This window comes from Sus scrofa, chromosome 2 (assembly GCF_000003025.6).
Source record: "Sus scrofa isolate TJ Tabasco breed Duroc chromosome 2, Sscrofa11.1, whole genome shotgun sequence".
NCBI lineage: Eukaryota > Metazoa > Chordata > Mammalia > Artiodactyla > Suidae > Sus > Sus scrofa.
This window is the reverse complement of record NC_010444.4, coordinates 81,061,030-81,073,597: the sequence shown is the minus strand read 5'-3', so window position 1 is coordinate 81,073,597 and position 12,568 is coordinate 81,061,030. Positions and strand designations below refer to the sequence as shown.

Sequence of the window (12,568 nt, the reverse complement as noted above, 5' to 3'; positions counted from 1 at the left end):
TGGTAATTAGAAGCAGTTTGGCGAGAAGGTGAGACCCTAAGACCCACGCTCGGCCTCAGAGCCCCTCCACCTCCCAGAGATACTCAGCACACCCACACCAGGGCCTCCCCGCATGCCCACAGTGTTCACATGCCCGCATACCCGACATACTCCCAGGGGCCCCCTCCTTCTGTCCATCCCTCCCCGAGGCTGGCGTCTGCTTACATCCACCAGGCAGGTGCAGACACAGCCGTGCCCAGAAACTGCTCCCAGGAGCCAGGCTGCTCAGTGACCTGCAGCAGGAGGGCACAGCCCCTCACTTCAAGGACTGGCAGGGCGGGGTCTGGGTCTCCCCACCTCCCAGAGCTTGGGGGCTCAAGGGCGCTGCCTGGATCTAGACCTTATGGACAGATTTGACCTCCATTCATGGCAGCAAGAAGATGAGGAGGTGGCAGGATAGAGGTGGGGAGGAGACAGGGAGAAAGAAATAGCACTTAAATTTAGTGCCTTTCTCCCCAAGCTGAACTGCCTGGGTGGCGTGTGTGCACCCCCACCGCTGCCGCCATGGGGGACGGAGCAGTCCATCCACAGACCTGTCCACCCAAGAGAGCAAAAGTGCCCAGTTTGGAATGTTCTGGAAGTCTCCCACCACTAACCCCAGAAGACCCCGACTCCACCCCCTAGTATGTCCATGGCTCCTTCTCAGATGCCGCAAGACTCCATGTGCTTGACAGGTAGCTGGTGCCCAGAGCCTGTCTCCTATACAGAGACCCTGTGAGGGACCCCTCCTCACTTCTCAGCCCGTGTCCCACCCTCCCCACCCCCTGAACACAGGGAATGGGGCAGGCCGTGCCCAGAAGGGAGGATCTAGCCCAGTTAGCAGTGACCTCAGCCAGAAGTGAAGCCCCTCCTGTGAGAAGCACTTGTGGAGGGCAGGGGTGAGTGATAGAAAAATCTGGGGGACCAGTTTGGGATCTGGAGAGACTCCTGAGGAGGGGTCTGGGCAGGGGTCAGGGAGAGACACATTAGAGAATTAAGACAGAAAGCAGCCTCCTGGTTTGCCTGCTCAGCTGGGCCACCGCTCCTCCTGCAATGCAGCCCTAATTGAATTTCTCTGTTAACAATGGAAACACCAGCCTCGCTCCCTCTTTCTGATAAGCCAATGACCCGAGGGAAATTGGGGTCAGGAGGAGGAGAAATTGGAAACAAACAGTCTTTTCTCACTCCTGGGGACACGAGTCTTGGCCAAGGGCCAGGGGGCTGGAGGAGGGTTGGTATTCCCTCTTGTGGGTCCTCAGGGGTCCCAACCCTTCCCAAAGGACCTGCTCCCTGGGGCTGCATGCGACAGGCCTGGCAGGACTGAGTCCATCCTTGAGGGGAGTTCCCCCAGGCCATTCAAGGAAGGGAGGGTCCCGGATACCCATCACAGGTCAGCTTCCCCTCTGTGGGCTGTCCCCTCACCCTCCCAGATGGTTTCTCCCTGTGGAATGGGCACCCCAGCGCCCCCCTCTGGTGAACCCTGAAAGCAGCTTGGATTCACTCTGAGCGTACTTAGGACTCAGCAGATAGCCCCGGGGCGCCTGTCACAAGTCACTGCCTCTCTGAGCCTCTGTTTCCTCATCTATGGAATGGGAGCAATACTTCTATGGGAAGCAAATCGAAGAAGATGAGCCAGCATGTGGGAAACCCCTGCTAAGCCCCAGGGGTCTATTATCATACTACATAATCACTGTAATTATCCTCTTAATAGCAGTTATTATATTATCACACATCAGGATCTACCTACTAACCCCAGGAGGTGAGTCAGATTCCCTCCTACCCTTTTTCTTCCTTTTTTTGTTAATTCGCAAAGGCCCAGGGCTGGCCTGTCTGCCCCGTCCCCTTTGCCTGGGGACCCCACAGGCCAGCCTCTGTTGCCCGAATCTCCTCTGTGCTCTTGTCTCTGAAACCACAGGAAGCTGCTTTAGTGACATTTGTGTAAGTGACTCTAGGGAGATAGGCTTTGGTTAACAAAGTATAATGAATGGAAGTGCTAAGGACCCACTCTTGACCTTCAGGAGCTGTGAAAGGACGCCCCCTGGGTTTGGACTGAGAGTTGCCCCCAGGCGCTCTGCTCTCCTACAGAGCAGAGGGAATGGCTGTGGGGGATGCAGGGATGCAGAAGGGACTGAAGGCCAGGCCTGGGGGCTAGGCATGGCCCCAGCCCCTGCTACCCGCCCCTCTGCCCTCAGGACTGCCTGCCATGGAGGTCCGCATCAATGTCTCTAGGCAGCAGGTGGAGAAGGTGTTTGGGCTGGAGGAGTACTGGTGCCAGTGTGTGGCATGGAGCTCCTCAGGCACCACCAAGAGTCAGAAGGCGTACATCCGCATTGCCTGTGAGTCCACGGCTTGGCCCTCGGGTGTCACGGGGGGAGGAGGTCAGAAATCCTCAGGTCCTGCCTTGATGGGTGGAGGGAGTGCCTGTGGACGCTGCCCAGCCACTTGCATGTCCCCTGGGCACTTGGCTCTTCCTCCTGCCAGGTAGCAGTGCCCCTGTGGGATCAGGGGACAGCATCAGCCAGGCTGACCCAGCGCAAGCCACTCCAGCTGGAGGACACTCTTGTTCTTCCCCCAGATTTGCGCAAGAACTTTGAGCAGGAGCCGCTGGCCAAGGAGGTGTCCCTGGAGCAGGGCATCGTGCTGCCCTGCCGCCCGCCAGAGGGCATCCCCCCAGCAGAGGTAAGAGGGGCTCCAATGCCACCCCACAGGTGGGCAGTGCTCCCAGGTCTTGGGTCCCGCCTGCCGTAGGGCATCCCCCCAGCAGAGGTGAGAGGGGCTCCAGTGCCACCCCACAGGTGGGCAAAATGCTCCCAGGTCTTGGGTCCTGCCTGCCAAGCCCTCCAGGTTGACTGTCCTCCCCAACCCAGGGGCCACTCTCACTCTGGGCAGGGCCAGCACAGTCAGCTAGTGCAGTGGCACGGCTCCCTCCTCCAGGTGGAGTGGCTCCGGAACGAGGACCTGGTGGACCCGTCCCTGGACCCCAATGTGTACATCACTCGGGAGCACAGCCTGGTGGTGCGACAGGCCCGCCTGGCCGACACAGCCAACTACACCTGCGTGGCCAAGAACATCGTGGCTCGTCGCCGCAGTGCCTCTGCTGCCGTCATTGTCTACGGTGGGCCCCGGCACTGGCGGGGGCGGAAGGGCTCTGCGCATAGGAGAGGCACTGGGGTTGCTTTCGGGGTGGTCACGTGTGGCTGGCTCCCTGCAGAGCCAGGACCAGGCAGGCCAGATCATGACTGGGAAAGACAGGGAGAGGCTTGCTGTGGCTGTCGGGGAGCCAAGGGCCACATCTGGGCAGAGGTGTGGGGCAGGCCGGTGGTTGTCTGTGGCTGGACCATCCCTTGGCTTATTCATGGGCAGGGGGCTTTGTGCAGAAGGAGATGGATGGACAGGATTGGAGGCTGGGAAAGCAACAGACCACAGCCTGTGCTTGTGTGTCCCCAGGGTGGGAAGTAGAGTGTCCCGGGCACCCCCAGGAGCAAACAGAGGGAGGAAAGCCCGGGGCTGGGTTGGAGGAGCATGGGAGCTTCAGCTGAGGCTGGCTGCCCTGAGCGCCTGCAGTGCCTGTAGGGAGGAAGGGACTGTGGAGCAGATGATGCTAGGCCTTGGGGGCAGTGGGCACGATCACAGCTTCCCTTCCAGGGCTTCTCTTGCAGTACAGCTGCCCACTTCCAGCTCACAGCCCCCCTGCCCTCCTGCCCAGCCCCTGGACCAATGTGTCTGAGGAAGCCCCCCGCTCCCTGACCCCAGTCCTTCTCTGTCCGGCCAGTGAACGGTGGGTGGTCGACGTGGACCGAGTGGTCCGTCTGCAGCGCCAGCTGTGGGCGCGGCTGGCAGAAAAGGAGCCGGAGCTGCACCAACCCGGCGCCTCTCAACGGGGGTGCCTTCTGTGAGGGGCAGAATGTCCAGAAAACAGCCTGCGCCACCCTGTGCCCAGGTACCAGTGGCCGCCGCCTCCCGCATCGCTCTTCACCGCTCCATCGTGCCCACCAGCCTGCTCCCCATGGCTCCATCCCACCCGTCCGCCCACATGCAGGGCCAGGCTCAGTCTGAAGCCAGGATGGGGTTCAGTGTGATTAGAGGCAGGGCTCTGTCTGTGTTCAGGCTCAGCCTCGGCAGAGGGGCTGAGTCACAGGATCTGAGGTACAGCCAGGACAGGGACAGTCACTGTGGGCAGGGCCCAACCTGGGGCTGCAGAAGTGCCTGTGCCTGGGGTCATAGGGTCATCGTGCGACCAAATGCCCGCACTGCCCTGGGGCCAGGATGGCCCCCAGTGTGGGGAGAGCCAAGCAGGCCCAGCGTCATCGTGCCTCCTGTCATTAGCATGCGTCATCCAGGGCCGCTGGACACCAGAGGGCTTGCCGACTGGCAGGCTTGGCCCCAGGCCTGGCATTGCACCAGGTCCAGACCCAGCAGGGCCACACCAGAGGTCAGCCTGGGCTGGCTTCCTGGGCTGACCATGCCACCTCCTCTTTGTCTGTGTCTGTCTTGCGTCTAGTGGATGGCAGCTGGAGCCCGTGGAGCAAGTGGTCGGCCTGTGGGCTTGACTGCACCCACTGGCGGAGCCGCGAGTGCTCTGACCCAGCGCCCCGCAATGGAGGCGAGGAGTGCCACGGCGCCGACCTGGACACCCGCAATTGTACCAGCGACCTCTGCGTGCACAGTGAGTCCTCTCCACCCAGAATTCCTCTTGATTTGCCAGAACTGACCCTGCCCTGTCCCAGGGAGGTAGCGGCTGAGAGAGGCAGTCCCCTGCTACAGGATACCTCAGGACCCTCAGGAGACCCCTCCCCCATCCCTAACACACCCAACATGTTGCCCCCCCCCCCAGTACCTCCCACACCTGCCCTGAAACAGGTACACATTTGGAGATTTACTCTGTACACCCGAGCCCTGGGATGCCCAGACCCCACCCTGTCCTCTCCTGCAGTTTCACTTCGGCCCAGTCTCCCAAGTGCACACGAGTCCTGTGGGGACACTGGGCTTGTGAGGCCTATTAATTACAAGGCCATAACTAACAGTTAAAGATCTCTGCTGTGTTTTTTTTTTTTTCTCTAAAATGCACCCTCCCCCATTCTTTCAATTAAAAACCTAATTATCTGTGTCAGTTCTTTTCTGATGGACATTTCTTCCATTATGCAAAGCCCTTCTAAAATCAATATAGCTTCCTTCAGGCAGTCAATCACTCTCTCCTCAGCTCTGCCCCAGGCCTGGGGGACACAGACAAGGAGAAGAACCCTAACACCCCTGCTCTTGGCCCAGGGATTGACCAGGAACCAGATTGGCAGACTCCCATCCCCCAGAAAGCAGATCCCCTGCTTTGGGGCTCCTAGGGGCTCACCCTCAGCCCCAGAAGAGCTGGGTCAGTCTAGCAGCCTGGCTCCAGGCCACCTAGGGAAGTGGCTCTCCCCCCTCCCCCATTCTCCATCAGCAGCAACTTCAGCCCAGATCGAGCCCATGAGGGATGCAGTTTGCTCAGAGTGACATAGCAAGGTGGTGGCAGAAGCAGAGCTGGCATGCACATGTGCCAAGTCCATGCTCCCTGCTGCCAGCATCTGCTGCCCCCCACCCACCCAGTGCTAATGCCCAAGGAGCAGAGGCCTCGTCCTCTGCTGACCTCTCCTTCCCGGCCTCCTACACTCTGCCCCTCCCAAGGCCATGCTCTCTTCCACAGCTGCTTCCGGCCCGGAGGACGTGGCCCTCTATGTGGGCCTCATAGCCGTGGCTGTGTGCCTCCTCCTGCTGCTGCTTGTCCTCATTCTCGTGTATTGCCGCAAGAAGGAGGGACTGGACTCAGACGTGGCCGACTCGTCCATCCTCACCTCAGGCTTCCAGCCTGTTAGCATCAAGCCCAGCAAAGCAGGTGGGGTGTCCCTGTCCCAAGCACGTGTGTTGGGCCCCCATGCCAAGGGCTACCCAAATGGGGCTGCCCTGCCGTGCCACTCTCTGAGTCTGTCTTGATCCTCGCAGACAATCCCCATCTGCTCACCATCCAGCCCGACCTCAGCACCACAACCACCACCTACCAGGGCAGTCTGTGTCCCCGGCAGGATGGGCCCAGCCCCAAGTTCCAGCTCACCAACGGGCATCTGCTCAGCCCGCTGGGTGGTGGCCGCCACACGCTGCACCACAGCTCACCCACCTCCGAGGCTGAGGACTTCGTCTCCCGCCTCTCCACCCAGAACTACTTCCGCTCCCTGCCCCGCGGCACCAGCAACATGGCCTATGGGACCTTCAACTTCCTCGGGGGCCGGCTGATGATCCCTAATACAGGTGGGAAGGACCCCAGAGTGCCCCCCGGGAGCTCTAAGAGCCAAGGCTAGCCTCTCCCCCTCCTGGAAGAGATGGGACAGCCTGGGTATTCTCTTGTGCCTCTCAGCCTCACCCCAAGGGCTGAGCCAGCCCAGCAAGGAAAGAGGGTAGAGTTTTGGAGGGGATCCAGAAGTGGCTAGCAGGGGGGCCGCACTGAGGCCGTGACTAGAGCTGTCTTCCTTTGTTGCCCAAGGACACAAAGACTACAGTCCATTCACTTATACAGCCAGCCAGCCTGTGTGTGCTGGGCCTTGGGTCCCAGGGAGCTGAGGAACCAGTGAAGAGATGATAGAGGAAAAAAACACCTGCATAGGGGCTCAGGGACACCTTCATAAGAGAATCCACAGGCCCTTTGCATGATCCTCTTTTGAGAAAGTGCCACAGCCTCTGGTGTGGCTGCCCACTCCCACTCTGAAATTCCCTATTCTCTTGGTTTAGGGAACTTGACTTTCCTGTCCCTCTTCAGCTGTTCCTGGTGCCCCCTCCCTAAATGTAGATGTTCCTCAGAGCTTCTTTGTGGTACCCTCTCCTCAGGCCATCTCACCCACTCCATGGCTTTAATCGCCATGTCTGTGCACATCACTCCCACTCCTTCTCCAGCCGCAGTTCTCCTGGGTGGAGAATTGTACACCCAGCTGCCGCCTGGGCAGCTCCATCTGGATGTCTCGCAGCACCTCAGATTCCCTGTGCCTAAAACAGCACCGTCTCCCACCCTCCCCCAGAATTTCCTCCTTCCCGGTTTTCCTACCTCGGGAACAGCACAGTCGAGTTGCTCAACACAGAAACTGGGGGTCACCTTGACCTCCTGCTCTTCTTCACTTTCCCCCCCTCACCTCCACACCAGCCTCATTCCCCCACTAATCCCATCATTCTTTCTCAAATGGTCTCTCCCACTGCCACTCGTGGCCCAGGCCACCACACCTACCTCTCGTCTCTGGGCCATGGCTCCAAGCATTCACTCACTGAAGCCAGACTTGATCATGTCCCTTTCTAGGGCTGCCACTTTTCCCCTCAAAGCTGACATGACAAAACCACAAGGACCCCTTCTGGCAGCTGCAGTGGCCTCCCCTCCCATGCATGCTTCTCCTGCATGTGGCAGCTACAGTGGGTTCTCATGAGCCCAAATAAACTGGGCTGCCCTTTACATACATAGTCTCTGCCTCCATCCACTGGCTTAACTGCTACTTCTTCGGGCCTAGCAGCTCTCCCTCTCTCTGACTCTTGCCCTCCTTATGGGGCTGCTAGGGTGATGAGGTGAGACGGTCCATGTCAAGCTCTCAGAAATGGGCAGGTGTGCAGTGAGTGCTCAATGACCGTCGGCCTTCACTCCCCCAGCAGAGTGGGTGGCCGGGTGGGCTGTGGTCCTCCCTGCTCTCCCCCAGCATCCAGCATCCTTTGTCCACTTACCTGTCTCCCTGCAGGCTGAGCACTTCATGAGAGCAGGGCTCATGGTTTTCCCCCATCTTCCTGGGTACTCAGCATCAGCGTTCATTGAATGAGTATTCGAGTGAGTGTACCTCTGCCACAGAGAGCATTCACGCATGCATCACTGGGACCGTCAACAACGCTGGCTGCCAGTACCAGGAAACAGCACAGGCTAGTGAGGGGAGCAGTAGCTGTAAATATGCCACCTCTCTCTGGGCTTCAGTTGCTGGGAAGTAGTGGTATTCCAGCTACCTTATCTTAGAGTTGCCCACTCTGCAAAACACACGCTTTTGGACTTGGTGGGATAGTCATAGAATTTCTTCCCCTCTCCCTGTCATGAGCCTCTGAGGCTCCTCCTGATGTAGGGGTTCCCTGTCCTAAAAGGGCAGAAAGTTGGAGTAGGACCATTCCTTGCTATCTGCAGAGTAATTCCCCAGCCCATGTCCTTGCTATGTCGTGCCCCCTGCCTCTCCCCTGCAACCATGTCTTCCTCGGCAGATGCTTTCTGATGCTGCCCCTGCAAGACACTGGGAAAAAGGTGAATCAGCCACATGGGGGATGTGTGTGCAGTGGCACCCAGACCAGGGAGGACTACCAAAGTGGGCAGAAATGTTAAAGGTCCCAGCCCCACCTGCATGAGGGTACGGGGGATGCTGCCCAAGCAGGGAGCAAAGTCACCCAGAGGTGGCCATGCTGAGGAGAGGGGAGGAGCTTGAGCAGGCCCGGATGGTGGAGCACTCAGAGGCACAGGTAGGGCAGTGGCTCCAGAACAGCCAAGTACACAGCACGGGTTAGGCTTAGAGGCCAAGGGTCTTAAATGTTAGGACGAGGAGCTGAACTCTGTCCTGGAGGTAGGGAATGTTTTAAGTGGGTGGTGGGGAAGGTAGACCAGCACACCCAGGGGTTCCTAGGTTTTCTGTGCCCGGGCCGACTAGCCCTGCATTTCCCACCTGAGTTCCCTCAGCCATTTCTTGGGGTTACCGTGACTCAACTTCATGCCCGTGTGGGTGGTTGGCTGGGCTGGCAGTTCCAGTGGCACCTCTATTCCCAGACCAGGCTGGCACCAGTCTGTCTTCAGAGGGAGGCTCAGGGAGGGGGCTGGCAGAGTTGGGTGTTTGGTGTCTTTGCAACCCTGGTAAGCCCCAGCTCTCCTCCCACTCTTTCGCAGGTATCAGCCTCCTCATCCCCCCAGACGCCATACCCCGAGGAAAGATCTATGAGATCTACCTCACGCTGCACAGGCCAGAGGACGTGAGGTGTGGGTGTGGGCCCTGCTGCTGGGATGGGGAGGGTCCTGCCCCTGCCTGCTGTCACCATGACACCCCTGCCCACCCACTGTTGGGCTTGGTCTGGCCTGGCCAGAGGGAGGGCAGGGGAAGCGGGGCTCCTAAGCTCCACCCAGCTCTGCAGCCCCCAACCCCAGGGTCTGCTGTCCTGCTAGGAGCCGGCTACAGGATGGGCCACTGACATCTTTCCCTTCCCACCTGTATTTCCCCACTTGAGGTTGCCCCTAGCTGGCTGTCAGACCCTGCTGAGTCCCATCGTTAGCTGTGGGCCCCCCGGAGTGCTGCTCACCCGGCCAGTCATCCTTGCCATGGACCACTGCGGGGAGCCTAGTCCCGAGAGCTGGAGCCTGCGCCTCAAAAAGCAGTCCTGCGAGGGCAGCTGGGAGGTGAGCCCCACACCTCCCCACCCTGAGCCCTAGCCGGGCTGGCATCTCGCCTGGCCCTTGAGCCACACCCCACCCCCATCCCCTGCAGTCTCAGGCTGCTCCTCAGAGCTGCAGGTGGCTGACCCATTGGCCCTGCCCACAGGACGTGCTGCACCTGGGCGAGGAGGCACCCTCCCACCTCTACTACTGCCAACTGGAGGCCGGCGCCTGCTACATCTTCACGGAGCAGCTGGGCCGCTTCGCCCTGGTAGGAGAGGCCCTCAGTGTGGCCGCAGCCAAGCGCCTCAAGGTGCTCCTATTTGCCCCCGTGGCCTGCACCTCCCTCGAGTACAATATCCGAGTCTACTGCCTACATGACACCCACGATGCACTCAAGGTACCACCCGCCCCCATCTTCCTGGCACTGGGGCCCCCACCCCTGGCCCTGGGAGGGGGCAGTAGAGAAGGGCCCTCCTGGCTCCAGGCCTGGCTGACACCTGGGGCCCTGCAGGAGGTGGTACAGCTGGAGAAGCAGCTGGGAGGACAGTTGATCCAGGAGCCCCGCGTCCTGCACTTCAAGGACAGTTATCACAACCTGCGCCTCTCCATCCACGACGTGCCCAGCTCCCTGTGGAAGAGCAAGCTCCTCGTCAGCTACCAGGTGAGGAGGCAGTCAAGGTTCCTGGAGCTGGGCACACCTGTCGCTAGGCATGTCTGACCCCGCCTCTCTGCAACCCTCACCCCCAGGAGATCCCCTTTTATCATATCTGGAACGGCACGCAGCAGTACCTGCACTGCACCTTCACCTTGGAGCGCGTCAGCCCCAGCACCAGCGACCTGGCCTGCAAGGTGTGGGTGTGGCAGGTGGAGGGCGATGGGCAGAGCTTCAACATCAGCTTCAACATCACCAAGGTGGGCAAGAGGGGGTGTCGGCACCATCGCAACATGCTCTCCCACTGGGCCTATCCTGCCAGCAAGCCCACCTGCTACAGAAGCTCGGCAGCTTCCTCCAAGCCTCAGGGAGGGAGGTGCAGATGCACATGTAGATGGATGCAGACAGATGCTGTTGGACTTGGGGGGGAGGGGGTTGAGGAGGATGTGGGAGCAGCAGGAAGGGGGGATGGAACCAGCCTGGGGGCCCCAAAGAGCTTCCCTGAGGAGGGACTGACTTTACTGGGTCTAGAAAGATGAGTAAGAGTTAGGCAAGAGTTCCGTTGTGGTGCAGCAGAAATGAATCTGACTAGTATCTGCGAGGATGCAGGTTCGATCCTTGGCTTCACTCACTGGGTCAGGGTTGCCATGAGCTGTGGTGTAGGTTGCAGAGTGGCTGTGGCGTAGGCCAACAGCTGTAGCTTTGATTTGACCCCTACACTGGGAACTTCCATATGCCATGGGTGTAGCCCTAAAAAATACCAAAAAAAAAAAAAAAAAAGGGAAAAGAGGCAGTAATGAGCTAACTAAGTACAGAGAACAGAGGCAAGGGAGGAGAGCAGTGAGTTCTGAGTGATGGGCAGAGCTGTGCCAGCCAGCAGAGGCCGGAAGAGGTGACATGGGGAGGAGAGATGGCAGAGGGAAGGAGAATAAGGTCAGAAGGCTCCTCTGCTCACTGGCTCTGTGACTGTGGGCAAGTCACTCCACCTCCACACTCCAGTGAGCAGGGTCCTGGTGCAAGGGAGCGCCCAGGAAGCACCAGTGTCCATGCTGTCTCCATGCCCTGGGATGGTCCGAGCACTCCCCCAGTGGAAGGTGGCAGTGGGCTGGGCTGGGCAAGTTCTAACAGACACTTCCACCTCTCCCTGCCCGCAGGACACGAGATTTGCTGAGCTGCTGGCCCTGGAGAGTGAAGGGGGGGTCCCAGCCCTAGTGGGCCCCAGTGCCTTCAAGATCCCCTTCCTCATTCGGCAAAAGATCATTACCAGCCTCGACCCACCCTGTAGCCGGGGTGCCGATTGGCGGACTCTGGCCCAGAAACTCCACCTGGACAGGTGGGTGAGAGATGGGTTGGGAGGGGCTGTGAAGGCTGCCTGCAGTCAGGCCTGGGTGGTAGGATGGGGCGCAGGTGGGTGGGCAGGATACACGTAGGGTCTGTGCCCCATCCACCAACAGCCCGGGCGTCCATTGTGCCTGGCTGAGGGAAGGCCCTGCCCTTGGGTGATCTAGGAGGGTGAAGCCAGGCCACTGACGGGCTCCCCTCTCTTTCACAGCCATCTCAGCTTCTTTGCCTCCAAGCCCAGCCCCACAGCCATGATCCTCAACCTGTGGGAGGCACGGCACTTCCCCAACGGCAACCTCAGCCAACTGGCTGCAGCAGTGGCCGGACTGGGCCAGCCAGATGCTGGCCTCTTCACGGTATCGGAGGCCGAGTGCTGAGGCCAGCGAGGCCCACAACGCCTACACTCTCACCAGCTTTGGCACCCGCCAGGGACAGGCAGAAGCCAGACAAGGCCCTTCCCCTACACCGGGGAGAGCTGTGTGGACAGGCCTCCTCCTGGGGGATGCTGTCCCCCAACTCTGGCCCTTCAGACCCTGCCCGCACTCCCTTCCCTCCATGGCCTGCCTGGCCAGGCTGGCACTGCCACCTGCTCCAACTCTGCCCTGGCCCCCAGGACCCAGGGTGGACAGTGCCTGGAGCCCGGGCGGGGCCCAGCCCCTCTGTGTGTGTGTATGCGCGTGTGATGCTACCTCTCCTCCTGCCCCAGCCAGGGGGCCGCATACACACAGGCATGTTCGCACACGATGGGCTTGGGACGCGGCCCCCGGAGCTCCTGCCTGAGCCGGACCTTATGCAAACATTTCTGTGCCTGCTGGGTAGGGGCACATCTGAGGGGCCCGGTTCCAAGCCTGTGGGACCAAGGGCCACAGCTGAACGGGGAGGCGGCCCCTGGATTCAGGCACACGACCACCACACGGGCCTGTGCCCACGCATGTCCCGTGTGCTCCTGTCACACATATCCCCCCACACATGCATCTCATGCTGTACACCTGGAGGCCGCTCACGTCTCTCACGCCTGGTGTCGGTCCACACCTGGTGTCGGTCCACATCTGCCTCTCACATGCTGCCCTCCTCCCACCCACCCAGGGACACCCAACGGCTCCTCCCCGATCCTCCCCCTGCCCCCAGCCACGAGGAGCCCTACCAGGCGTGTGAATATGCAACGG

The 12,568-nt window shown here is 60.1% G+C and overlaps 1 protein-coding gene across 2 annotated transcripts in view; it reads left to right on the top strand.

Moving 5' to 3' along the window:
* UNC5A (unc-5 netrin receptor A) overlaps positions 1–12,502 on the top strand; it is a 65,096-nt gene extending 52,594 nt beyond the window's left edge. Inside the window, exons 3-16 of one of the 2 annotated variants that reach the window (XM_021084415.1) lie at positions 2,211–2,354; positions 2,594–2,697; positions 2,953–3,133; positions 3,791–3,958; positions 4,520–4,684; positions 5,696–5,884; positions 5,992–6,294; positions 8,927–9,014; positions 9,262–9,430; positions 9,573–9,806; positions 9,921–10,070; positions 10,157–10,321; positions 11,216–11,394; positions 11,614–12,502. In XM_021084415.1, coding sequence (XP_020940074.1) covers positions 2,211–2,354; positions 2,594–2,697; positions 2,953–3,133; positions 3,791–3,958; positions 4,520–4,684; positions 5,696–5,884; positions 5,992–6,294; positions 8,927–9,014; positions 9,262–9,430; positions 9,573–9,806; positions 9,921–10,070; positions 10,157–10,321; positions 11,216–11,394; positions 11,614–11,779 — 2,405 coding nt within the window. In that variant the 3' untranslated portion in view covers positions 11,780–12,502. The remainder of the gene's footprint in view (positions 1–2,210; positions 2,355–2,593; positions 2,698–2,952; positions 3,134–3,790; positions 3,959–4,519; positions 4,685–5,695; positions 5,885–5,991; positions 6,295–8,926; positions 9,015–9,261; positions 9,431–9,572; positions 9,807–9,920; positions 10,071–10,156; positions 10,322–11,215; positions 11,395–11,613) is intronic. The other variant, XM_021084416.1, reaches the window with a different exon arrangement.